The sequence below is a fragment of the Syngnathus scovelli genome, chromosome 20, assembly GCF_024217435.2.
Source record: "Syngnathus scovelli strain Florida chromosome 20, RoL_Ssco_1.2, whole genome shotgun sequence".
Taxonomy (NCBI): Eukaryota; Metazoa; Chordata; class Actinopteri; order Syngnathiformes; family Syngnathidae; genus Syngnathus; species Syngnathus scovelli.
Genome location: NC_090866.1, coordinates 8819314 through 8847018, shown reverse-complemented (window position 1 = coordinate 8847018; position 27705 = coordinate 8819314). Strand labels below are relative to the sequence as shown.

General features: G+C 42.8%; 1 protein-coding gene across 2 annotated transcripts; it reads right to left on the bottom strand.

Annotated features, from left to right (window-relative positions):
• Positions 1-14901: 14901 nt before the first annotated feature.
• Positions 14902-24005, bottom strand: scara3 (scavenger receptor class A, member 3). Of its 2 annotated transcripts, XM_049758014.2 has the most exons (12): positions 23623-24002; positions 18788-18823; positions 18684-18728; positions 18496-18615; positions 17731-17811; positions 17555-17664; positions 17224-17468; positions 16928-17147; positions 16777-16865; positions 16471-16663; positions 16217-16394; positions 14902-16158 (listed from the first exon to the last, which is right to left on the bottom strand). In XM_049758014.2, the coding sequence occupies exons 1-12, from the start codon at positions 23627-23629 to the stop codon at positions 15683-15685; spliced, it is 1800 nt and encodes a 599-aa protein (XP_049613971.1). In that variant the 5' UTR covers positions 23630-24002; the 3' UTR covers positions 14902-15682. The 2 variants fall into 2 exon arrangements, with proteins under 2 accessions (XP_049613971.1, XP_068505432.1); XM_068649331.1 differs by having other exon boundaries at positions 17555-17811; positions 23623-24005.
• Between the last annotated feature and the right edge of the window lie 3700 nt (positions 24006-27705).

Here is a 27705-nt window from a genome sequence, read left to right as displayed (position 1 = left end):
TGCCAATATGAAAACAGTGAAAATAAGACTAGTTTCCTGCCAATGTAAACACTCAAGTTTCCCACATTTCTTAAGTGAACCTCAATTTGATTGTGGCTGCCTGACAGTCCAAAACATGAACTTTTGCACATAGTCCTAACCCTACTTTGAAACCCTAACCCCTAACCCTACTTTGAAACCCTAACCCTAGTTAAAACCCTACTTTGTAACCCTAACTCTAGTATAAAACCCACATTTGAAACCATACCCCTAGCTTTAAACCCTACTTTGAAACCCTAACCCTAGTTTAAACCCTTCTTTGAAACCCTAAACCTGAGTTTAAATCCTACTTTGAGACCCTAACCCTAGTTTGAACCCTACTTTGAAACCCTAACCCTAGTTTTAAACCCTACTTTGAAACCCTAATCCTAGTTTTAAACCCTACTTTGAAACCCTAACCCTAGTTTTAAACCCAATTTTGAAACCCTAACCCTAGGTTAAATCCTACTTTGAAACCCTAACCCTAGTTTTAAACCCTACTTTGAAACCCTAACTCCAGTATGAAACCCTACTTTGAAGCCCTGACCCTAGCTTTAAACTCTAATTTGAAACCCTAACTCCAGTATAAAACCCTACTTTGAAGCCCTGACCATAGCTTTAAACCCTACTTTGAAACCCTAACTCCAGTATGAAACCCTATGTGTTTGTCCAAAAACGCCACGGCGCATGCGCAGTTCGCTGTTCTAAAAAGTTCATATGGCTTCAACTAGTAGGTGTCAGTAATGCCCATTAAAGCTGGTGCCACCTGGCCGTAAAACAAAACGAAGAACAAAATGATGTAACTTCCCTTTCACAAGCGAGTCGTGAATTGCTGTTCCCGTTCACCAATGGAATGGATCTGTGAGTGAACGAGTCAGTGAGTGATTTGCATTTCCAGTTCATCGCGAGAACGGATCAGTGAGGGAACGAGTCCTGACTTTCTCGTTCGTGGACGAGTCAACGAGTGAACTGCCTTCCAGTGCATCAAAGGATCAGTCAGTGAACGTGTTGCGGCTCTTTGCGTGAACAATTCAGTGAATGAACGATTTGCCAAGGAAAGAAAGAACCACACACTGCAACACCACTTCTTTTGTGCTCGTTTTCTCCAAAATAACGGCTAACTTTGTTGCATGAAAAGATGCGTTATGCAATAATGGGGAGATTATGCTACTCTTTGGGTAAACTTGATTTTATAAATTAAAGTCCCAATGATCGTGAGCAGCAGGGGGGGGCCCCATTTCAACCCCTTACACTGAGTGCCAAGCAGGGAAGAAATGGGTACCATTGTTATAATGGTCACTGGTATGACCCGGCCGGGGGTTTGAACCCCCAACCTCCCAATCTCAGGGCGGACACTCTCCTCTTAGGCCACTGAGCTGGTAAACACTTGGATCGTAGTATAACACTTATAGTCGTTTTTAAATAACGTGTATGCATACATACGCCTAAATACTGTTATCCAATATATCTACTGCAATTTCACATTAGATTGCTGGTTTAAAATTTACTTTTAATATTATTTTTAATAAACATTTATGTTAAAACTTGTCTGGTGTTTTATTCCTTGTTACTTTATTCGCCAATTAAAACATAAAAATCAGACATTTGGTTAACTGCTTTATATGACAATATGTGTAGGTACACCTCATGGACACTTCAATAGGTACGCTACCCGAAGTTAAAAAGAAAAAGAATAAATAAAAGAAGGGTTAATTGCACAATAAAAGCTCATCTAGATATATTCGCACACCTGGTATCGAACCAGGTTCTTACCGAGCAAGAGTCCACGTCACTAACCAGTCGGCTATTTCGACCTGGCAGGTCATGGTCGTCTTCACTCTTTTGTACTAGTGATGTGCATTCCAGTTTTAAGAACTGAATCTTTAGAATCGGTTCACTCAAAACATTTGTTCAAAAGAATCGTTCACCAAATTGTTTGCTACACTTTCTTATTTATTTATTTTTACCCCGTGTAGTGTACCAAAATATCCCATAATTAACTGCCTAAATAATTGTGAATAATTTAAAACGATTTTACTTGTTAATACCTATGTGCAAAATGGGAAGAAATAAGATATTCTAACCAGAGATTGCATTGACCTAATTTTCACATGGTCCTTGTTTACATTTTGCATTTGACACTGACAGCTGTCAAGTGTCACGTTAGGGCTCTTCTTGTGTAAGTTTTATTTGTTATGGGTTTTCTTTTGTAAGTTTAACTTTGGGTACTTCGAAAGTGTCATTTTAAATTGTACTTTGCTAGGTGTTCGTGTACACAATGTGCTGTGAAGACATCTGCTGTGGAGTCTTCACTGATCTGTACTATTCGTGTGTGAGCTGCTCCATAAAACCATTCCTGTTCCATGCAGAATGAGCGAGGCTTCCATAGGGTAGTGGGTAGTTCTCTGGGCTCTCACCCCAGCGACCCGGGTTCGAATCTCAGTGGGACCTAAAAAATTTTTATCATAGAAAATTTGCAACACTATTGCTCGTGTGCTGGCCCCATATAACCATGCACCTTAGACCACCATACACAAAGTTAGATTTAAAGCTAAGGGTTAGAATTGGGTATAGAGATAGAGCTAGAGTTAGAGTTAGGGTTAGAGCTAGAGTTAGGGTTGGAGTTAGGGTTAGAGCTAGGGTTAGAGTTAGGGTTGGGGTTAGAGCTAGGGTTGGGGTTGGGGTTAGAGCTAGGGTTAGGGCTAGGGTTAGAGCTAGGGTTGGAGTTAGGGTTAGAGCTAGGATTAGGGCTAGGGCTAGAGCTAGGGTTAGAGCTAGGGCTGGAGTTAGGGTTAGAGCTAGGGTTAGGATTAGAGCTAGGGTTAGAGTTAGGGTTAGAGCTAGGGTTAGAGTTAGGGTTAGAGCTAGGGTTGGAGTTAGGGTTAGAGTTAGAGCTAGGATTAGGGTTAGGGTTAGAGCTAGAGCTGGGGTTAGGGTTAGAGCTAGGGTTGGAGTTAGGGTTAGGGTTAGAGCTAGGGTTAGAGTTAGGGTTAGAGCTAAGGTTAGAGCTAGGGTTGGAGTTAGGGTTAGAGTTAGAGCTAGGATTAGGGTTAGGGTTAGAGCTAGAGCTGGGGTTAGGGTTAGAGTTAGGGTTGGAGTTAGGGTTAGAGCTAGGGTTAGTGCTAGGGTTAGGGCTAGGGTTAGAGCTAGGGTTGGAGTTAGGGTTAGGGTTAGAGCTAGGATTAGAGTTAAGGTTAGGGCTAGGGTTAGGGTTAGCGCTAGGGTTAGAGCTAGGGTTAAGGTTAGGGTTAGAGCTAGGGTTAGGGTTAGAGCTAGGGTTGGAGTTAGGGTTAGGGTTAGGGTTAGAGTTAGGGTTAGAGCTAGGGTTAGAGCTAGGGTTGGAGTTAGGGTTAGGGTTATAGCTAGGGTTAGAGTTTGGGTTAGAGCTAGGGTTGGAATTAGGGTTAGGGTTAGAGCTAGGGTTAGAGCTAGGGTTGGAATTAGGGTTAGGGTTAGAGCTAGGATTAGGGTTAGAGCTAGAGCTGGGGTTAGGGTTAGAGCTAGGGTTGGAGTTAAGGTTAGAGCTAGGGTTGGAGTTAGGGTTAGAGCTAGGATTAGAGTTAGGGTTGGAGCTAGGGTTGGGGCTAGGGTTAGAGCTAGGGTTAGAGCTAGGGTTAGAGATAGGGTTAAGGTTAGGGTTAGAGCTAGGGTTAGAGCTAGGGTTGGAGTTAGGGTTAGAGCTTGGGTTAAAGTTAGGGTTAGAGCTAGGGTTGGAGTTAGGGTTAGAGCTAGGGTTAGAGTTAGGATTAGAGCTAGGGTTGGAATTAGGGTTAGGGTTAGAGCTAGGGTTAGAGCTAGGGTTGGAATTAGGGTTAGGGTTAGAGCTAGGATTAGGGTTAGAGCTAGAGCTGGGGTTAGGGTTAGAGCTAGGGTTGGAGTTAGGGTTAGAGCTAGGGTTGGAGTTAGGGTTAGGGTTAGAGCTAGGATTAGAGTTAGGGTTGGAGCTAGGGTTGGGGCTAGGGTTAGGGTTAGAGCTAGGGTTAGAGCTAGGGTTAAGGTTAGGGTTAGAGCTAGGGTTAGAGCTAGGGTTGGAGTTAGGGTTAGAGCTAGGGTTAGAGTTAGGGTTAGAGCTAGGGTTGGAGTTAGGGTTAGGGTTAGAGCTAGGGTTAGCGTTAGGGTTAGAGCTAGGGTTGGAGTTAGGGTTAGAGCTAGGGTTAGGGTTAGAGCTAGGGTTGGAGTTAGGGTTGGCGTTAGAGCTACGGTTAGAGTTAGGGTTGGGGTTAGGGTTAGAGCTAGGGTTAGGGCTAGGGTTAGAGCTAGGGTTGGAGTTAGGGAAAGAGTTAGGGTTAGAGCTAGGGTTAGAGCTAGTGTTAGAGCTAGGGTTAGGGTTAGAGCTAGGGTTAGTGCTAGGGTGGGAGTTAGGGTTAGGGTTAGAGCTAGGGTTGGAGTTAGGGTTAGTGTTAGAGCTAGGGTTAGAGCTAGGGTTAGAGCTAGGGTTGGAGTTAGGGTTAGAGCTAGGATTAGGGTTACGGTAAGAGCTAGAACTGGGGTTAGAGCTAGGGTTAGATCTAGGGCTAGAGTTAGGGTTAGAGCTAGGGTTAGTGCTAGGGTTTGAGTTAGGGTTAGAGCTAGGGTTAGAGTTAGGGTTAGAGCTAGGGTTAGAGCTAGGGTTGGCGTTAGGGTTAGGGCTAGAGCTAGGGTTAGAGCTAGGGTTGGAGTTAGGGTTAGTGCTAGGATTAGGGTTAGAGCTAGGGTTAGGGTTAGAGCTAGTGTTAGAGTTAGGGTTAGAGTTAGGGTTGGCGTTAGAGCTAGGGTTAGAGCTAGGGTTGGGGTTAGGGTTAGAGCTAGGGTTAGGGCTAGGGTGGGAGTTAGGGTTAGGGTTAGAGCTAGGGTTGGAGTTAGGGTTAGAGCTAGGGTTAGAGTTAGGGTTAGAGCTAGGGTTGGAATTAGGGTTAGGGTTAGAGCTAGGGTTAGAGCTAGGGTTGGAATTAGGGTTAGGGTTAGAGCTAGGATTAGGGTTAGAGCTAGAGCTGGGGTTAGGGTTAGAGCTAGGGTTGGAGTTAAGGTTAGAGCTAGGGTTGGAGTTAGGGTTAGGGTTAGAGCTAGGATTAGAGTTAGGGTTGGAGCTAGGGTTGGGGCTAGGGTTAGGGTTAGAGCTAGGGTTAGAGCTAGGGTTAGAGATAGGGTTAAGGTTAGGGTTAGAGCTAGGGTAAGAGCTAGGGTTGGAGTTAGGGTTAGGGTTAGAGCTAGGGTTAGAGCTAGGGTTAGAGATAGGGTTAAGGTTAGGGTTAGAGCTAGGGTAAGAGCTAGGGTTGGAGTTAGGGTTAGAGCTAGGGTTAAAGTTAGGGTTAGAGCTAGGGTTAGAGCTAGGGTTGGAGTTAGTTTTAGAGCTAGGGTTAGAGTTAGGGTTAGAGCTAGGGTTGGAATTAGGGTTAGGGTTAGAGCTAGGGTTAGAGCTAGGGTTGGAATTAGGGTTAGGGTTAGAGCTAGGATTAAGGTTAGAGCTAGAGCTGGGGTTAGGGTTAGAGCTAGGGTTGGAGTTAGGGTTAGAGCTAGGGTTAGGGCTAGGGTTAGAGCTAGGGTTGGAGTTAGGGTTAGGGTTAGAGCTAGGATTAGAGTTAGGGTTAGAGCTAGGGTTGAGGCTAGGGTTAGGGTTAGAGCTAGGGTTAGAGCTAGGGTTAAGGTTAGGGTTAGAGCTAGGGTTAGGGTTCGAGCTAGGGTTGGAGTTAGGGTTAGGGTTAGAGCTAGGGTTAGAGTTAGGGTTAGAGCTAGGGTTGGAGTTAGGGTTAGGGTTAGAGCTAGGATTAAGGTTAGAGCTAGAGCTGGGGTTAGGGTTAGAGCTAGGGTTGGAGTTAGGGTTAGAGCTAGGGTTAGGGCTAGGGTTAGAGCTAGGGTTGGAGTTAGGGTTAGGGTTAGAGCTAGGATTAGAGTTAGGGTTAGAGCTAGGGTTGAGGCTAGGGTTAGGGTTAGAGCTAGGGTTAGAGCTAGGGTTAAGGTTAGGGTTAGAGCTAGGGTTGGAGTTAGGGTTAGGGTTAGAGCTAGGGTTAGAGTTAGGGTTAGAGCTAGGGTTAGAGCTAGGGTTGGAGTTAGGGTTAGGGTTAGAGCTAGGATTAGGGTTAGAGCTAGGGTTGGGGTTAGGGTTAGAGCTAGGGTTAGGGTTAGAGCTAGGGTTAGGGTTAGGGTTAGAGCTAGGGTTGGAGTTAGGGTTGGGGTTAGAGCTAGGGTTAGGGTTAGAGCTAGGGTTAGAGTTAGGGTTAGAGCTAGGGTTGGAGTTAGGGTTAGGGTTAGAGCTAGGGTTAGAGCTAGGGTTAGAATTAGGGTTAGGGTTAGTGCTAGGATTAGGGTTAGGGTTAGAGCTAGGGTTAGGGTTAGAGCTAGGGTTGGAGTTAGGGTTAGGGTTAGAGCTAGGGTTAGAGTTAGGGTTAGAGCTAGGGTTAGAGCTAGGGTTGGAGTTAGGGTTAGGGTTAGAGCTAGGGTTAGGGTTAGATCTTGAGCTAGGGTTAGAGCTAGGGTTAGGGTTAGCGCTAGGGTTAGGGTTAGAGCTAGGGTTAGAGTTAGGGTTAGAGCTAGGGTTGGGGCTAGGGTTAGGGTTAGAGCTAGGGTTAAGGTTAGGGTTAGAGCTAGGGTTAGGGTTAGAGCTAGGGTTGGAGTTAGGGTTAGAGCTAGGGTTAGAGTTAGGGTTAGAGCTAGGGTTGGAGTTAGGGTTAGGGTTAGAGCTAGGATTAGGGTTAGAGCTAGAGCTGGGGTTAGGGTTAGACCTAGGGTTGGAGTTAGGGTTAGAGCTAGGGTTAGGGCTAGGGTTAGAGCTAGGGTTGGAGTTAGGGTTAGGGTTAGAGCTAGGATTAGAGTTAGGGTTAGAGCTAGGGTTGAGGCTAGGGTTAGGGTTAGAGCTAGGGTTAGAGCTAGGGTTAAGGTTAGGGTTAGAGCTAGGGTTGGAGTTAGGGTTAGGGTTAGAGCTAGGGTTAGGGTTAGAGCTAGGGTTAGAGCTAGGGTTGGAGTTAGGGTTAGGGTTAGAGCTAGGATTAGGGTTAGAGCTAGGGTTGGGGTTAGGGTTAGAGCTAGGGTTAGGGTTAGAGCTAGGGTTAGGGTTAGGGTTAGAGCTAGGGTTGGAGTTAGGGTTGGGGTTAGAGCTAGGGTTAGGGTTAGAGCTAGGGTTAGAGTTAGGGTTAGAGCTAGGGTTAGAGCTAGGGTTGGAGTTAGGGTTAGGGTTAGAGCTAGGGTTAGAGCTAGGGTTAGAATTAGGGTTAGTGCTAGGATTAGGGTTAGAGCTAGGGTTAGGGTTAGAGCTAGGGTTGGAGTTAGGGTTAGAGCTAGGGTTAGAGTTAGGGTTAGGGTTAGAGCTAGGGTTAGAGCTAGGGTTAAGGTTAGGGTTAGAGCTAGGGTTAGGGTTAGAGCTAGGGTTGGAGTTAGGGTTAGAGTTAGGGTTAGAGCTAGGGTAAGGGCTAGGGTGGGAGTTAGGGTTAGGGTTAGAGCTAGGGTTGGAATTAGGGTTAGGGTTAGAGCTAGGGTTGGAATTAGGGTTAGGGTTAGAGCTAGGGTTAGAGTTAGGGTTAGGGCTAGGGTTAGAGCTAGGGTTGGAGTTAGGGTTAGGGTTAGAGCTAGGATTAGAGTTAGGGTTAGAGCTAGGGTTGAGGCTAGGGTTAGGGTTAGAGCTAGGGTTAGAGTTAGGGTTAGAGCTAGGGTTAGAGCTAGGGTTGGAGTTAGGGTTAGGGTTAGAGCTAGGATTAGGGTTAGAGCTAGGGTTGGGGTTAGGGTTAGAGCTAGGGTTAGGGTTAGGGTTAGAGCTAGGGTTAGAGCTAGGGTTGGAGTTAGGGTTAGGGTTAGAGCTAGGGTTAGAGCTAGGGTTAGAATTAGGGTTAGGGTTAGTGCTAGGATTAGGGTTAGGGTTAGAGCTAGGGTTAGGGTTAGAGCTAGGGTTGGAGTTAGGGTTAGGGTTAGAGCTAGGGTTAGAGTTAGGGTTAGGGTTAGGGTTAGAGCTAGGGTTAAGGTTAGGGTTAGAGCTAGGGTTAGGGTTAGAGCTAGGGTTGGAGTTAGGGTTAGAGTTAGGGTTAGAGCTAGGGTTAGGGCTAGGGTGGGAGTTAGGGTTAGAGCTAGGGTTGGAATTAGGGTTAGGGTTAGAGCTAGGGTTGGAATTAGGGTTAGGGTTAGAGCTAGGGTTAGAGTTAGGGTTAGGGCTAGGGTTAGAGCTAGGGTTGGAGTTAGGGTTAGGGTTAGAGCTAGGATTAGAGTTAGGGTTAGAGCTAGGGTTGAGGCTAGGGTTAGGGTTAGAGCTAGGGTTAGAGCTAGGGTTAAGGTTAGGGTTAGAGGTAGGATTGGAGTTAGGGTTAGATCTAGGGTTAGAGTTAGGGTTAGAGCTAGGGTTAGAGCTAGGGTTGGAGTTAGGGTTAGGGTTAGTGCTAGGATTAGGGTTAGAGCTAGGGTTAGGGTTAGTGCTAGAGTTAGGGTTAGGGTTAGAGCTAGGTTTAGAGTTAGGGTTAGAGCTAGGGTTAGAGCTAGGGTTAGGGTTAGAGCTAGGATTAGGGTTAGAGTTAGAGCTAACCCTAGCTCTAACCCTAACCCTAACTCCAACCATAGCTCTAACCCTAACCCTAGCTCTAACCCTAGCTCTAACCCTAACCCTAGCTCTAACCCTAACCCTAGCTCTAACCCTAGCTCTAACCCTAACCCTAACCCAGCTAACCCTAACTCTAACCCTAACCTTAACCCTAGCTCTAACCCTAGCCCCAACCCTAGCTCTAACCCTAACCCTAGATCTAACCCTAGCTCTAACCCCAGTTCTAGCTCTAACCCTAACCCTAATCCTAGCTCTAACCCTAACTCCAACCCTAGCTCTAACCCTAGCTCTAACCCTAACCCTAACTCCAACCATAGCTCTAACCCTAACCCTAGCTCTAACCCTAGCTCTAACCCTAACCCTAGCTCTAACCCTAACCCTAGCGCTAACCCTAGCTCTAACCCTAACCCTAGCTCTAACCCTAACCCTAACCCAGCTAACCCTAACTCTAACCCTAACCTTAACCCTAGCTCTAACCCTAGCTCTAACCCTAGCCCCAACCCTAGCTCTAACCCTAACCCTAGATCTAACCCTAGCTCTAACCCCAGTTCTAGCTCTAACCCTAACCCTAATCCTAGCTCTAACCCTAACTCCAACCCTAGCTCTAACCCTAGCTCTAACCCTAACTCTAACCCTAGCTCTAACCCTAACCCTAATTCCAACCCTAGCTCTAACCCTAACCCTAACTCCCACCCTAGCCCTAACCCTAGCTCTAACCCTAACTCTAACCCTAACTCCAACCCTAGCTCTAACCCTAGCTCTAACCCTAATCCTAGCACTAACCCAAACCCTAACTCCAACCCTAGCTCTAACTCTAACCCTAGCTCTAACCCTAACTCCAACCCTAGCTCTAACCCTAACTCTAACCCTAACCTTAACCCTAGCTCTAACCCTAGCTCTAACCCTAATCCTAGCACTAACCCAAACCCTAACTCCAACCCTAGCTCTAACTCTAACCCTAGCTCTAACCCTAACTCCAACCCTAGCTCTAACCCTAACTCTAACCCTAACCTTAACCCTAGCTCTAACCCTAGCTCTAACCCTAGCCCCAACCCTAGCTCTAACCCTAACTCTAATCTTAGCTCTAACCCTAACTCCAACCCTAGCTCTAACCCTAACTCCAACCCTAGCTCTAGCCCTAACACCAGCTCTAGCTCTAACCCTAACCCTAATCCTAGCTCTAACCCTAACTCCAACCCTAACCCTAATCCTAGCTCTAACCCTAACTCCAACCCTAGCTCTAACCCTAGCCCTAACCCTAGCACTAACCCTAACTCTAACCCTAACCCCAGCTCTAGCTCTAACCCTAATCCTAGCTCTAACCCCAACCCTAACTCCAACCCTAGCTCTAACCCTAGCTCTAACCCTAACGCTAACCCTAGCTCTAACCCTAACCCTAACTCCAACCCTAGCTCTAACCCTAACCTTAACCCTAGCTCTAACCCTAGCTCTAACCCTAACCCTAGCCTCAACCCTAGCTCTAACCCTAACTCTAATCCTAGCTCTAACCCTAACTCCAACCCTAGCTCTAACCCTAGCCCTAACCCTAGCTCTAACCCTAACTCCAACCCTAGGTCTAACCCTAACCCCAGCTCTAGCTCTAACCCTAATCCTAGCTCTAACCCTAACCCTAACTCCAACCCTAGCTCTAACCCTAACTCTAACCCTAGCTCTAACCCTAACCCTAACTCCAACCCTAGCTCTAACCCTAACCCTAGCTCTAACCCTAACCTTAACCCTAGCTCTAACCCTAGCTCTAACCCTAGCTCTAACCCTAACCCTAGCCCCAACCCTAACTCTAATCCTAGCTCTAACCCTAACCCTAGCGCTAACCCTAACCCTAGCTCTAACCCTAGCTCAAGCTCTAACCCTAACCCTAGCTCTAACCCTAACCCAAATTCTAACCCTACCTCTAACCCTAGCACTAACCCTAACCCTAACTCCAACCCTAGCTCTAACCCTAACTCTAACCCTAGCTCTAACCCTAACTCCAACCCTAGCTCTAACCCTAACTCTAACCCTAACCTTAACCCTAGCTCTAACCCTAGCTCTAACCCTAGCTCTAACCCTAGCCCCAACCCTAGCTCTAACCCTAACTCTAATCTTAGCTCTAACCCTAACTCCAACCCTAGCTCTAACCCTAACTCCAACCCTAGCTCTAACCCTAACACCAGCTCTAGCTCTAACCCTAACTCTAACCCTAGCTCTAACCCTAACTCCAACCCTAGCTCTAACCCTAGCTCTAACCCTAACCCTAGCTCTAACCCTAACTCTAGCTCTAACCCTAACCCTAACCCTAGCTCTAACCCTAATCCTAGCACTAACCCTAACCCTAACTCCAACCCTAGCTCTAACCCCTATCTAACCCTAACTCTAACCCTAGCTCTTACCCTAACTCCAATCCTAGCTCTAACCCTAGCTCTAACCCTAACTTTAACCCTAGCTCTAACCCTAACTCCAACCCTAGCTCTAACCCTAACCTTAACCCTAGCTCTAACCCTAACCCTAGCCTCAACCCTAGCTCTAACCCTAACTCTAATCCTAGCTCTAACCCTAACCCTAACTCCAACCCTAGCCCTAACCCTAGCCCTAACCCTAGCTCTAACTCCAACTCTAGCTCTAACCCTAACCCCAGCTCTAGCTCTAACCCTAATCCTAGCTCTAACCCTAACCCTAACTCCAACCCTAGCTCTAACCCTAACTCCAACCCTAGCTCTAACCCTAACCCTAACTCCAACCCTAGCTCTAACCCTAACCCTAGCTCTAACCTTAACCCTAGCTCTAACCCTAGCTCTAACCCTAGCTCTAACCCTAACCCTAGCCCCAACCCTAGCTCTAACCCTAACTCTAATCCTAGCTCTAACCCTAACTCCAACCCTTGCTCTAACCCTAGCCCTAACCCTAGCACTAACTCTAACCCTAACCCCAGCTCTAGCTCTAACCCTAATCCTAGCTCTAACCCCAACCCTAACTCCAACCCTAGCTCTAACCCTAGCCCTAACCCTAGCCCTAACCCTAACCCTAGCACTAACCCTAACCCCAACCCTAGCTCTAACCCTAATCCTAGCTCTAACCCTAACTCCAACCCTAGCTCTAACCCTATCTCTAACCCTAACTCTAACCCTAGCTCTAACCCTAGCCCTAACCCTAGCACTAACCCTAGCTCTAACCCTAACTCCAACCCTAGCTCTAACCTTAACCCCAGCTCTAGCTCTAACCCTAATCCTAGCACTAACCCTAACTCCAACCCTAGCTCTAACCCTAGCTCTAACCCTAACTCCAACCCTAGCTCTAACCGTAGCTCTAACCCTAGCTCTAACCCTAACCCTAGCCCTAACCCTAACTCTAATCCTAGCTCTAACCCTAGCCCTAACCCTAGCTCTAACCCTAACTCCAACCCTAGCTCTAACCCTAACCCCAGCTCTAGCCCTAACCCTAATCCTAGCTCTAACCCTAACTCCAACCCTAGCTCTAACCCTAACCCCAACCCTAGCTCTAACCCTAGCTCTAACCCTAACCCTAATCCTAGCTCTAACCCTAACCCTAACTCCAACCCTAGCTCTAACCCTAGCTCTAACCCTAACTCCAACCCTAGCTCTAACCCTAACCCTAACTCCAACTCTAGCTCTAACCCTAACCCTAGCTCTAACCCTAACCTTAACCCTAGCTCTAACCCTAGCTCTTACCCTAGCGCTAACCCTAACCCTAGCCCTAACCTTAACTCTAATCCTAGCTCTAACCCTAACCCTAACTCCAACCCTAGCTCTAACCCTAGCCCTAACCCTAGCACTAACCCTAGCTCTAACCCTAACTCCAACCCTAACTCTAACCCTAACCCCAGCTCTAACTCTAACCCTAATCCTAGCTCAAACTCTAACCCTAACTCCAACCCTAGCTCTAACCTTAGCTCTAACCCTAACTCTAACCCTAGCTCTAACCCTAACCCTAACTCCAACCCTAGCTCTAACCCTAGCTCTAACCCTAGCTCTAACCCTAACTCCAGCCCTAGCTCTAACCCTAGCTCTAGCCCTAAACCTAATCCTAGCTCTAACCCTAACTCCAACCCTAGCTCTAACCCTAGCCCTAACCCCAACCCTAACTCTAACCCCAACCCTAACTCTAACCCTAGCTCTAACCCTAACTCTAGCTCTAACCCTAACTCCAACCCTAACTCTAACCCTAACCCCAGCTCTAGCTCTAACCCTAATCCTAGCTCTAACCCTAACTCCAACCCTAGCTCTAACCTTAGCTCTAACCCTAACTCTAACCCTAGCTCTAACCCTAGCTCTAACCTAACCCTAGCTCTAACCCTAGCTCTAACCCAAACTCCAGCCCTAGCTCTAACCCTAGCTCTAACCCTAGTTCTAGCCCTAGCCCTAACTCTAATCCTAGCTCTAACCCTAACTCCAACCCTAACCCTAGCTCTAACCCTAACCCCAACCCTAGCTCTAACCCCAACCCTAACTCCAACCCTAGCTCTAACCCCAACCCTAGCTCTAACCCCAACCCTAACTCCAACCCTAGCTCTAACCCTCGCTCTAACCCTAACTCCAACCCTAGCTCTAACCCTAGGTCTAACCCTAACTCCAACCCTAACTCTAGCTCTAACCCTAACTCTAGCTCTAACCCTAACTCTAGCTCTAACCCTAACTCTAACCCTAGCTCTATCCCTATTCCCAATTCTAACCCTAATCCTAGCTTTAAATCTAACTTTAAGTGTATGTTGGTCTAAGGTGCATGGTTATATGGGGCAGCACACGAGCAATCGTGTTGCAAATTTTCTATGACAAAATTTTTTTAGGTCCCACTGAGATTCGAACCCGGGTCGCTGGGGTGAGAGCCCAGAGAACTAACCACTACCCTATGGAAGCCTCGCTCATTCTGCATGGCACATGAATGGTTTTATGGAGCAGCTCACACACGAATAGTATAGATCAGTGAAGACTCCACAGCAGATGTCTTCACAGCACATTGTGTACACGAACACCTAGCAAAGTACAATTTAAAATGACACTTTCGAAGTACCCAAAGTTAAACTTACAAAAGAAAACCCATAACAAATAAAACTTACACAAGAAGAGCCCTAACGTGGCACTTGACAGCTGTCAGTGTCAAATGCAAAATGTAAACAAGGACCATGTGAAAATTAGGTCAGTGCAATCTCTGGTTAGAATATCTTATTTCTTTCCATTTTGCACATAGGTATTAACAAGTAGAATAGTTTTAAATTATTCACAATTATTTAGGCAGTTAATTATGGGATATTTTGGTACACTACACGGGGTAAAAATAAATAAATAAGAAAGTGTAGCAAACAATTTGGTGAACGATTCTTTTGAACAAATGTTTTGAGTGAACCAATTCTAAAGATTCAGTTCTTAAAACTGGAATGCACATCACTAGTACAAAAGAGTGAAGACGACCATGACCTGCCAGGGCGAAATAGCCGACTGGTTAGTGACGTGGACTCTTGCTCGGTAAGAACCTGGTTCGATCCCAGGTGTGAGAATATATCTAGATGAACTTTTATTGTGCAATTAACCCTTCTTTTATTTATTCTTTTTTCTTTTTAACTTACCTATTGAAGTGTCCATGAGGTGTACCTACACATATTGTCATATAAAGCAGTTAACCAAATGTCTGATTTTTATGTTTTAATTGGCGAATAAAGAAACAAGGAATAAAACACCAGACAAGTTTTAACATAAATGTTTATTAAAAATAATATTAAAAGTAAATTTTAAACCAGCAATCTAATGTGAAATTGCAGTAGATATATTGGATAACAGTATTTAGGCGTATGTATGCATACACGTTATTTAAAAACGACTATAAGTGTTATACTACGATCCAAGTGTTTACCAGCTCAGTGGCCTAAGAGGAGAGTGTCCGCCCTGAGATTGGGAGGTTGGGGGTTCAAACCCCCGGCCGGGTCATACCAGTGACCATTATAACAATGGTACCCATTTCTTCCCTGCTTGGCACTCAGTGTAAGGGGTTGAAATGGGGCCCCCCCTGCTGCTCACAATCATTGGGACTTTAATTTATAAAATCAAGATTACCCAAAGAGAAGCATAATCTCCCCGTTGTTGCATAACGGCGCATCCCTTCATGCAATAAAGGTAGCCGTTAGCTTGGAGAAAACGCGCATAAAAGAAGTGGTAGTGAACAGCTAACACTACACATTACACTACATTATGTAATGTCAATTTTTTGGCAGTCGCTGGCACAATGCAATTCTTTGACAGTCTATTCAAGTCTGGCAGAAAAATGTGGGATGGGGTGGGGGGCTCTGACATGTGTTTTGTGTTAATAATAAGGCCGCTCCCTTTCCTTCAGAGGGTAACAATAACATTGTTCTGCAAGTCCGATACAAGCAAGACCACCGCTTAAATGTCTACTTTTATTGTTCAATGCAAACCAGTTGCATTTCATGACAACACTCCATTTTAAAAAAATAGTAGGATTCTCTATTGGTATTTTTTTTATTTCTTTGATATAAAAGATTTTTTTCTAGTGTAACATGAAACTCTATCGCATCAGAAGTACAAATTGTGCTAATACATGGTGCACTTTTCAGTCAGTTGACAAAAAAACTACAGACCTCATTCCCATATGAAGAGAAAGGCTCATTATTATGAATTATGCTAGCTATAGCATTCGTGGTGAGAGGTTAGCCTTAGCGTCAACGACGTTTGTTCACAAATTCAACTGAATAAAAAACAAATGTTGTCAACTAATTGTACCTTTTAAACAGCATTGTGCTAGACCATTTTTAATTATATTTCTAAATTCCTCAATCATCTGTTTAACACATCTTCGGAGTACCTGCTCCAAAAAATCCACAAAATGACAAATTTATTCATTTTCTAAGATAGAACCATTAAAGTGCCACCCTTCAAAGAAAGGTGTGTCGGCATATATATCATAGATGTAGACCACTTTTGAAATCAACAATCTTCATCCGCCCCCCCCCCCACTACATTCAAGTTCAGTACCGACTACAATGTGTATGATGATGATCAGTCTGTAGTTAGTGCCATCTACCATTGTTGAGAAAATTCGTCTTCATCATCTTCAAATGTCAGGTCTTTGGCATTTACTTGAGAAGCACTTCTTCAATTGTCTCTTTGCGCTCCTTTTAGCTCTTCTGAGTCCTTGTCTAACCTGTTACTGTGTAGCCTGTTGGCTACTCTGCTGCGTCCTGGATTGATCATGGGTATGTTGCACTCCTGGAGATCCAGGGGTTCCTGGCGGTCCAGGAGGCCCAGCTGGTCCTGGTTTCCCTTTAGGCCCTGGTGGTCCAATTATACCCGGTAGTCCTGTTTGGCCCTGGATCCCTGATGGACCTCTCGTTCCTGGGAGTCCACTTTTACCAAGTGGACCCATATCGCCTTTCTGGCCCTTTTCACCACGTGGTCCTGGTTGACCAGGGGCGCCCTTGGGTCCTGTGTCACCTACCACCCCTCTATTGCCACTAAGGCCAGATTGACCAGGTGCGCCTCTGGGCCCAGAAGAGCCCTTTTCTCCTTGCACGCCACGGCCTCCTATTGGGCCTCGCTCACCTTTGCTGCCGGTATATCCTTGAGGTCCTTTTGAGCCAATCTCTCCACGGTTACCTTTAGGGCCGGGCAGTCCTGGAGCACCTGTTGGTGGATAGTTTCATGAAGATTTGTGATTTTCTAAGCACAACACTAACCCTACCTTTTATTATTGTGAAATTCTTGATCAGTTGTGTATGGTGGGTATCCACCAACTTCATCTCCTCCATCACCATGGACAAGTTCCTGACATCTACATCCAAACGGACATTTAACAATGTGTTCTCCTGCTTCAGTGCGTCCGCCGAGGTAAGGAGTAACAAGATGCTGCTGTTTAAGTTCTGCAAGAGGTCGGGATAGAAAAGCAAAGCCATCAAAATGTTTGAAACCATCACTCTGGTTCCGTGTTGTCCCAACCTGCATATCTTCCATTTGTCTGCTTAGGCGACTCTGGCAAGTGGAGCTCTCAACATTGATGTACTTGTACATGCTCTGGACATGACTGACGGTGGCATTGATGCTGGACGATATCGTTTCTATTTCCATCTCAATAGAATTCAGACGCCCATCCAAGGCAGAGAAACGTTCTCCAGTCCGGTTTTCGTAGTATCTAACGATAATAATTAAGTGAGGCTTTAAATGTACTGCCGTGAGATCATTTCATAATTATCTCTCGCAGATGGGTGTAGAACTGATTCATGAAGTGTAGAAGAATAAACATACTTGGAATGGTAGTGCAGGTCATGCATGTTCTCCTCATGTTCATCCATGAAAGATGTGACGTTGTCGAGTTGCATCTGGAGGTTCATTATCTGAAAAGGAAATCATCTTAGACATCACACCATCTTTGACAACATTTGATTCAGACACACACCAGCTGAATGTGCTCGTGGTACATCTCCGAGTACATGGAGATTCTCTGGTGGTCCGCGACGACATTATTTTGCAGGGACCGTAAGATTTGGGTGTTGCTGCTCGCATTGGATTTAATCAAGCCCAGAACTTGACTGTAGTTCTGCCAGTCTTTTGTCAACTTCTGTAGGACCAGAGTCTCCTCATCTGATTTTTTCTGCAGGGCATCAATCCATATAGTACTAGAGAGGATAGATTACAGATAAATGATTTCCTGAGATGTAAGCAGGAAATTAACGATTAATATTTTCAACACACCTAAGTGCCACTGTGGTGTTGATTTGCTGCGCAGTAGCTTTGACATCATACTGATCTTCTGTCAGAGTTTTCATTCGCTCTGCCGTTTCCTCCAGCACATCCTTCCAACCATCCACCTGGTCTTGGTATCCCACCAGCAACTGGTTGAGAAATTTAATGGACATGACGTGGCTCTGCATATCTGTGCTAAGCTGTTTACTAGTGGCTGTTAGCTTGGTTTGGGTTTGAGAAGCTTGATCCAAGACCTGAGTGATAAAGCAAGGAATGATTATTTGGTGAAGCCTTGACGGGATTTTATTATACCTTAAAATTCCATTGCGACCCAACATACCTGCTCTTGTCCCAGTAACATTTTTTGGATGTCCTCGAACTCCTGCTTGAGTCGACTTATCTCCTCACTGTATAGGGTCACATCCAGACAGCCTGAGCAGTTACTGATTTCTGTCAAATCAAAATAGGGAGTTATGGAACACAAGTTTTTTATGATGGACAATATCAAAGCTTTACCATCCATGACTTTCTGAGCGCTGGTGATCTTCTTTTCATAGACTAACTCTTCTTCAGAAAGATAGTCCACCTTCCTAAAAACTGGAGGAAGTTTAGGGGAGAATGCGTCAAGATACTTTAAAGTCATAGACAAACCAAAACAATAAACACGGCAGCGAAACGACTGATGAGAGCAGGTTCATGTAGCTGTGTAGTTCCTCAAAACCCCCCATGAATTTCCCGAAAGAGTGCTGAAATACTTTTGAGTGAATGGTGTGTGTTTTCAAATCGTTTCTGCATCATAAGCGCTGACTCAGGGGAGTGATGGATAAACGTATCCACATGTGGTGCACACACACCACCTGTTTGCTCGGCTCTTCTGACCGTAAGACTCACAAAGCTTCCGGAATTGATGACTCAGCAAGTGTACAGGTTTTGGAACGAATCCTTTAACTTATAGTGATTTCGAGTTTCTCTATCAGTTACATTCTTTTCCAATTGATTGGAAGTGATAGCTTGTCTTGAGTGATCGTTTTTTTTTTTCGATTTGATGTCAGAACTAAGCTTTACCAACCCCCACCTGAGATGTGAGTGATAATAAATTATTCCGATTTACTGCTCTGACCAATAAAAAGGGTGACGCTGATGTGTAAAACATCTGCAGATGTCAGGTAAAAAACATGACGCACGTTTGTTTGATATGTGGGAGTTGAGGAAGCTCTCACAAGCCATCAATTATATTCATTGAGCTCTTGAAGCTGTTGACCATCGTTATGGTTGACTCACCTAGTGATGCCAGAACCACGACAGTGATGATGAGGAACACGACTAATGCATAAAGGACTTTGACGGCCAGTTGGAGAGAATGGCTCTGCTGGCATCTCACACATCCTCCTCTTGTGCGACCTGAACACATCATCACATAGATTGTGCCGCTATATACAATCAAGATTTGCGAATATACTATGTGTCACCTCTGAACGGAGGGATGTCCTCTTCCTCGCCATTGAGCTCCTCTTCTGCAAAACAATATGTTTTGTTTAATAACAAATAACAGACATGACAACTTTAAGATTACCTTTAAAAAGCTGGTTCTCATATCCTCCGTAGCTGTCTGTTGAGGAAAAAAAAAGACAAACATGTAAGAAGCACACATTTTTTTATCTTGACGACTGCCATCAATATTTTTAACCAGCTGCTCTATTGTCATGTGCTAACATTTGTTCAGGCTCAAGCACAGATAGACCCCTAGTGGTGCTCAAGCGCCAGTCCTGGATATAAAATAAAATACCCGATGGATGGATGGATGAAAATAAAATACAACAACCATTATATTTGCAATCACACACTGTTGAAAAGAGCAGTGAGCTCCACCACGACATCAGACGGGTTTTAAAAAGTCATGGTACCTGGCTGTCATGTTTTAATTGGAACAGCACACACAAACATAAGTCACACACTGGAACATGTGCACATGATGTCAGGTAATGAAACCACACAGCAGACCTACAAGGAAACCTTCAAAACGTTCCAGTAGAGAGGCGGGCAGCTGACGAGAAACTGTTAAACTGCTAAATTATCATTATGTAATGGTTTATGTTACAGGCTAGAAGTGAACATAGGCCCTTTTTTATGGAAAATTAATTACTATGACACCAAAACATAAATCACATCAAAAGAGGACTGCTTGTTTGTTTTTGTTGTTTCTGGCTTTCTCTTAGAGATGCTTTCACTCATGATTAATCTGTTTTAAAAAATTGGAAACAGCACAGACTGGAGAAATAATTTAGTATTTGTTAAACAATGTTAAAATAACAGTTTGGTGCAATAAGGTAAGCAAATGTAACTGGATAACAGCATCAGGTCTGCTCATCCTGCAGAAATATTTATACAAGGACTACACAATTATATAATAACGATCAAGAATGAAGAAAAAAAATCAAATGGAGTATGTAAATATTTGACTGAAAAATAACACATAACTCAAACCTTAACTATTGTGGTTATTTGGAACTTGTCTGTAAATTTGAAAGTATCAGCACATTGTTTATAACCTAAATTGGTATCCACCCTCAAATATTTGTCTGCTCTTCAAGTCTTCCCACCCTCCACCAGCCTTTTCTCCATCGCTCATGTTTTCATTCCTCTCTGTGGAAAAAAAAAAAAATCTCCTCTCGTCTGACTCGTTAGTGAGGAAGCGGAGAAGTCCAACACTCACAGAACAGCGGCACAACAACATGGCCGTCCAAAGTCACACCTAAACAGCTAAGTCACGGCCAAACCAATTGGAACCACTAAAAATATATTCAGCTCTTTTTAAATCATTTGCATAGTTATGACATAAGCAGCTTGAACAGAACACTCAAGAAAATAATCCATGAAGTTGGTTTGAAACTTTTTTTTGTTAATTCATCCTGAACTATTATAGCCACAGAGGACAGAGCAATTTTATCATTACAGCCACGCCAAGTTGTTAAAAGATTAAACTATAGCTTGACACGTAACGTTATTTCTAATTATGCAGAGAAGACCAAACCCTGACGTGTCCAAACCATGAATGGAAAACTGGATGGCGAGCAAAACAAGTGCACAATTAGCCTTGAAAAGACTTACAGTATGTGTAAAGCTGGAAAATGTCTTTTCCTAAATCTAATAAATTAAAACATTTCCTATGTCGGAGCGGTGTAGATGTAAGATCCAGCATAAACCAGATGAACTCGACGAGAGCAAGAGAAAAAACACATGAAAGCGTGAGTAGCTCACATCTATGTTCCAAACAAGACCACAAAACTGAAAATGATCATGTCAACCACAGGGAAACATAGTAAGTTGTCCTGGATGGTTCTTGGTCTGAGTTTGGAATAAAGTAATAAGTCAATATAGCTTGTAAAATCAGCTACTATTTGAGGATATTTGGTAATTATTGTGATTTTATATGCATTATCAAAAATATGAGTGGTATCGGTACTTTGTATCGGTATCGGCGACTATTCAAAAATTGAATTCAAAAATCCCTATTACAAATTAATACGATTTCATCAACAAAGATCTCCAATTATGCGGAAAATCATTTGATAAAAGACACACCAGACAATTGAACGTTCTTATGCACAGCTGGGGGAACTTTCCGTGAAGGTGATTTGTTTTCACGGACCTAGTGTTATTGCAAATGGGCAACTGGTCCAGATGGTGTTCCGTGGCAGTGAAACACACCTATGAAAATATCAAGCTTGGAAGCACGTGAAGGCAGACATACTCCATAAACCACAACCGAAGACACAATTTCTAAAAATGATGATTCAACTTCGGTCATTTGAGCTATCCGATGTTTGCAAACGCAGCATTAAGCCAATATTGAAAAAAAAAAAAAAGTATGACTTATGCACATTATCTTTATTCTTCCCTAACTTTATCTTTTTACTTGCCCAGTTGTAAATGAAAGCAGAACTCAAAAGATGCTCCAGGTCAGATTAGAGGTTTGGACTCAGTTGATTATTTGGGAGTCTTTTGACTGGAATGTGGTCTCCTAAAAAACATCTGTTTGGAAGTATTTGGTTCCTTTTTTTTTTTTTTATTTATTAAAAATGACAAGGGCCATTATTTTAGGAAGGCATGTATATAAGAACTAAGTTGTGTCCAGTACCCAGGGGTTCTTTGCTCACTCCTTCCCAAACTGAACGACTGTCCATCATCCAGAGCATCTCCTACTTCGTGAGGAATGTATGAGGCAGCATATTCTGGCAGCAAGAATAATCCTCGGAGAGAAGAGTTTTTTTTTTTTTTTTTACAAACATGATTTCATTGCTCAAATCTTGAACTTTGCTAAAAGTTGAACAGATCAAATCAATCTCCAGAAGAAAAGAAAATAATATTGACTTTTTGGGGGAGGGGAAAGTAGGCCATTATTTTAGGAAGTCATGTATACGATCTTCAAAATGTAAGGAGCACCCACGGGTTCTTTGCTCACTTTTTCCCCAAACAAACCTGTCCATCATCCAGACCTTCTCCCACAGCAAGCCCCTTCTGTCCCCAGCCCTGAAAGGAATGTATGAGGCAGCATATTTTTCTCAGGGTGAACTGGGTTGGACTCGCCCCTCAGAAAGACTCTGGGAAACCACATCAACATAGCTGCTGTAGTCTTTGGCTGAGGAACACACTTAGCATGTTCTTTTGAGTTCATTGGCTGTGCCGCCATGTGGCTTCAGACCACTTTACCACCTCCCAGAATTCTCGAGGGAGAGCAAGATGGAGGTGATTACTATTTATTGGCAATGTTCAAATCCAAACACGAACTCACTTCATGTGAAACTTGTTATAATCAGTCTGTGGAAACATAGTAGATTGCAGAAGAGGTCAATTACACTCAGGTATTTAGATGATATATATTTCCGCCTACGTGTTTATACTGGTAAAGCACATCTAAAACATCCGGGTAGGGATTGAGGAAACAGCGTGGTTGGGTTGTCATGGTTACAAAAATAACAGCAACTAGAAACAAACAGAGGTGTCCTGCTCCACAGGCTTGGGAGTTCAAGGTCAAAGGAAGTTTGGAAAGAGGTGAGGGTTTATTTGAAGATGTTAAAAGTCCATCACTTGACACAAACCATCTGTTTCATTGGAAAGAAAAAATATATAGGGCTGTATACACTAAATTAATTCACTGTGGACTTTTTTTTGCCTATTCAGGCTTTATTTTTTATTTGGAATTACGGTTTTAAAAATAATACTGGAATACTCAAAAATTTTGGTTGTTTTGAAGTAAAACCAGGCAGGAAAGTTTTACCATTAAATCTTTTTTTTTTCTCAAAAGCGCTTTTCTACAGTTCACATTTTGAGTTCAAATAAACATTAGTTTTGGTTTTGAGGTACTTACACGCAGTGGCTGACTCCAAGATATTTGTTGGGACTTCTTTTGTGTTTTATGAGCCAATCATTCCACAATTTTAACTGCTTTCCTTTCTGATTCCATTTTCATTCCAACTGAAAAAAAGTGGTATCAAACATTCCTGATTATTATTATTACTGTATTGTCATGATTGGCCACTTGTTGCTAGGCAGATCTCATTCAATTAATTCTTACTTGCACTATGGAGCAATTAAATACCAATTGGTTGAGTAACTTAAAAATATATAAAAATATTTATTCAGTATTAAGAAAGAAAAAGCAAACTACTGGTACTTGTCCCCGATCAATCTACTACAGTTGCCTCTGCTTTTCTTTTCTTTTTTTTTCTGCAATGGCAAACAGGCTTACATCATTTCAAGCTGTTAGCCCACATGTGTTATTTCCTCCCACTTCCTCATCCCAACTGTATCCTTCAAGTCTCCATTGGGCTTTCAGTCAAACCTTTGTGGCTCAGCACAAAGCTAGTGTGGGAAACATATAATGATCCTGCCCTCTTCTAAGCCCCCTGGCAAATTTTGCCTTCATACCATGTTGCTTCAAACCTTATGTTCTCTTACTCCCTTGAAGAGGAGTCAAGATGTGGTAAACTTGGCGACGGCACACAACAAGTAATGGAGAGCTAAGACGTATGAGAAATTTAAAAAGCTGACAGACTAGTTTCACACCCAAGATCAACAAAGTAGTACTTTCTCAGGATTCGAAATGTGAAACATAAGTATGTGCTATTTTCACAGGTGCATGGTAGGTGCCGTGCTAGGAGATCCAGCTAGCTATTTTCGATCCTGCTCATCCTTACGAGATACGCTGGAGCCTATCCGAGGTGACGACAGGTCAGGTGGTGTACACCTGAGATTGCTAGCCAATTGTAGGTCACATAAAGATTTAATTTTTCGGCCTGTCCTGGCATAGATAGATAAAGAAAGATAATTTATTGTATAGGCAATAAATGAATTTTTTTGGACCAATTATTTACAAATAGATAAAATCTGGATTTTCACCCACTTTACCTTTCATGGTTCCTCACTTCGGCTTGCTGATGCTCAGCTTGATGCTCGTGGTTGTGATGATGGTGATGTCGCCGCCTCCTCCGCTCGTGAAGCCAAAGTAGTCAACAGGCATCTACATTCATTTTCCAGGAGAAAAAAAAAAAAAAAACTAAGTTGAAAAAGTCCTCAATGTTCTGATAGAGTTTACAAAATTTTGCTACTTCATTTGCATCTTAAAATTAAACATATTGCGGTTTAATAGTGCTTGGATCGTTAGATGAGTGTTTGAAACGCTAAAAGTGCGTTGGATCGGAGCTCTGTGCTTTCATCCCTCTCCCATCCAGAGCCTGAGGAGACTAAAACCTCTGCAGAATGAATCCATGAGCAACTTCCAGAGGGAGGGAGAAAGCAAGAAAGAAGAAAACGAGTGAGTGAGTGAGTGGGAGAGAGAGAGAGAGGGAAACAAAGAAACTGGAAACATGAGGGAGGGTCTGGAACTAGGCCAAAAAAGAAAAAAAAAAGGAGGCCCCATGTGTTTTGTGGCTGAGTTAATGACTAACAAATGTTTGGACACGACAGGAATGAGCACCTTGGACGTAACACTAGGAAATATTTTGAAGGGAACACCTGCATGTACCAAAATTATAATTCCAATCTGGCACTATTCTCTTGCTGACCTCAGAGCGCAGTCCCAAAATCTGACAGCAGGTGCAATTAGAACATCAAGTTACAATAGTGAAAATATTGACTTTCTTTTCGCAAGGCTGAAATGTATCCTGGGCAGCCCATTATTAATTCTCTTCATTCTTTGCAGTGATTGTAGCCAATTGTATTTGACTGAGCATCCTTTTCGGGTGACGTCGACATTCCCACATATGCTCTGAGGCCTCATGCTCCATTATGCAGACCAGAAAAGTATTCAATGACAAACATCTCTCAGCTGTCCTTTGATCATGAAGAATCGTATCGTGCCGCGTTTCTAAAACAGCCCACATTCCAACCAAAACGTGCTCACGCATGTTCCCGACACAAAGCTGCAGCTAAAGTGATACCGGGATCATGCAAATACTTTTTTTTTTTTTTTAGAAGTCCATCTGGAGCCAATCAGCAGTCAATATCACTCGCGGGGCCCATTAAGCCGTGTGCCCGAGGTTACTCATTAAGATGTTCTCTTTGCATTTGTTTTGAACTCCATACCATCAGTTAAGCTAGTCCCTCATCAACAACCATGGAGATGTTTCAGTTCAGTGCTCAGCCAGTTGGACAAACATATTTGTATTTGTTTAGAGACGTTATTCTCCAAAGGTGGGTCAGGCTCCTAAAGTGGGTCACCGATATGCAGTAAAAAAAAAATGACGCAAGCGCACAGCTTGTACATCATTTGGAGCAGTTCCAAACCAGTTTTTATCGGACAAAAATAATTGAATAAAATATATTGAGAAAATCACCAGGGACAGGAAGTGTTAGCGCATCAGCTCGAGCCACTATATTCATTATTGCAAATATATTCATGCAAATATATTCATGTTTTAATATAAATATAGTATTTCTAAAACTATGAGTTTACAAGACTATTTTATAACAAAAAAAGCTAGTAAATAGCTTTAAGATTGTGATTGTACAAAACCACAGCCTCTGTGGAACATCTGGACTGCTTCACACACACACACGCAAAATGCAAAACAACATTCAGCAGTGTGTCACGCAAGAGACTTTCGGTTTAGTCACACTGGATCTGTGGCTGCTAAAGTATTTGACACCAACAAACGCAAAGTCCAGATGTGTTCTATGGCTCTCCGACCTCTCGCCATTAAGGGCGCATATGCATGTCATTGTAAGAATGCCAGTATTAAAGTTGACTTTTGTCTCATGTCAGAAATTGAGACCAGACATGCTTGGAAAAGAAGATTGTGGGAACAAAGAGTGATGTATTTTTAAATTTTGTTCCTGCTGCAAACGTGAAATAAAGAACATTATCAGTCATAATGACACGCACAAATATAATTGCAAAATCACATTAGTTCTTATCAAAGAAAGGACATTATTTTCAATATTACCAGCCAGTGCATCCTAAAAAAATATTTTGAAGCTAATTTTAGGTTCATTATTAATCAGCATTTACATTAGAAAAACTCCTATACTATTTAGTATAACAAAATATGCATCAATTTTTTAATTTACTAATATTATAATTACACACAAGGACCTTGAGCACAAAAGGTGGCCCTCAAATAAATAGTAAATATCAATATTCTAAAGTTTTGTCTATGAGTTTTTACGAACTGTGAGCGTTGACAGTTGCTGCCCTCTAGTGTCACATTTGCTAATAACATCCAATTCCTGCTAAAGTTGAAAAGTGCAAGTTCTGCACATGAAAAACAAGTTAAGGGTAATTTACTGGAAAATTCATCATTCCCTTTCCTACTTACATAACAAATAACGTAAGTTGTCGTTAAATAAATGAATAAAAGTATACGAGTGTCTTCAATATAATCTGTTGAAAGGTTTTCTGCAGTTTTTGGGGTTTTTTTTTTTTTACACATACAAGAAATACGATGCACTTTGCATACTTTTAACTTAAAATAAAATGTGCAAAAAGCAGTCCAATGCCATTTGGCAAATACATTTTCCACTTTCCCCTCAATCAAATGATTGTGTTTTTTTGTTTTTCATATAGCACGTTTTGGGAGACGAGTTGGTTGAATTATTAAATGCTGAGTCACCGTCATCATCATCAGCATGAATCTAATGTTTGTGCACAGTTCGCTCTTCAGCTGCCGGTAAATTACGACATTTCTGGAAAAGTCTTCAGACGCTTGGTTGTTAAGTTGTTAAGTACACAGACGAACAATAGGAAATTGTATGCTGATTTTCAAAATAACAATAGCCGCTAAATTAAAACGAAAAGATTTAATGGGACATTAATCATAACGAGGGCACTGGCTTAGAGATTTATAAACATTTTTGTATAATTTATTTTAAAATTGGCGAAATTATTAATTTTATATACATGTGGCCCTCACTTGTTCTGGTGTTTTTTTTTTTTTTTTTTTGCATTAGTTTAACAATTTTCATTAGATTAACTTGTATTTATTTATTTTTAAAATTAATTAATCTAATTGAGTCATTGTTATTTGGTTTACTGATAAAAATACAAAATGATTTTACATGTACATTAAACATTTATGTTAAACAGTTGGTCAGTGTATAGTTAATTTATGCTTTCATTTACATATTTATTATTCTGAAAACTCCAACACTATGACCATTAGACATTTTACATATTGTGCATGCACTTTACTACTTTTATTTTGAAGCGAATCACCGGAAAAGCCTTCCAGCATTGAAGGTAGCGGTAAAATACCGGTCAGATGAGTCACGTGTTTGCATGTCCCAGTTTTATCTGCTGCTGTATAAATAAGAGCAGCAATGATGCAAAGCAGCTTCAGACGTCCTAGTCCTAGACCCTGAAGACACACTCATAGGTGAGTATCAGCTTCTTTTATTTGAGTCAACCTGCAGCAATACAGCTTGCAAAGTAAATTCTTGATCTATTTGCACATTAAAATGAGAGCAGTATCAATATTATTATTCTGAAGCTCGCATAACCTGCAGATTTTTTTTAAAACGTTATATTCGTGACTTGAATGTCTTACATAAGCATTTTAGTTAGTTTAAAATGCTGTAGTGGTAAGATGCAGAATTCTGGGCCACCTGGTTGAACTGATGACTTGTTTGTTATGCTTACTCATGGGGGTGACCTCCATCTCTGTATCCGAACAAGTGGATTAAAGTCGATGAGGTCATATTCAATTGCAGTATATTCCGTACAATATAAAGAGATGCAAAATATATAAAGTAGCAGTACTGTATTTGCAGATCGATAGATCAAAACATTGATTTAAATCCAAATTTCAGCAGTGGATAGTGAGAATTTTGGGGTCATTTCTGAGGGCCGTCTAATTGCGGTATAAGTACATGACGCACCAAGTTAGTCCTTTGGGTGCGTAAAGCGCCCCGGGCGTGCAAAAGGAGGACACCAGTATTCCATTTGCAAGGTGAATTAAAAGAAAAGGGAGATTTTAATTCTTATTTTAGATCAAG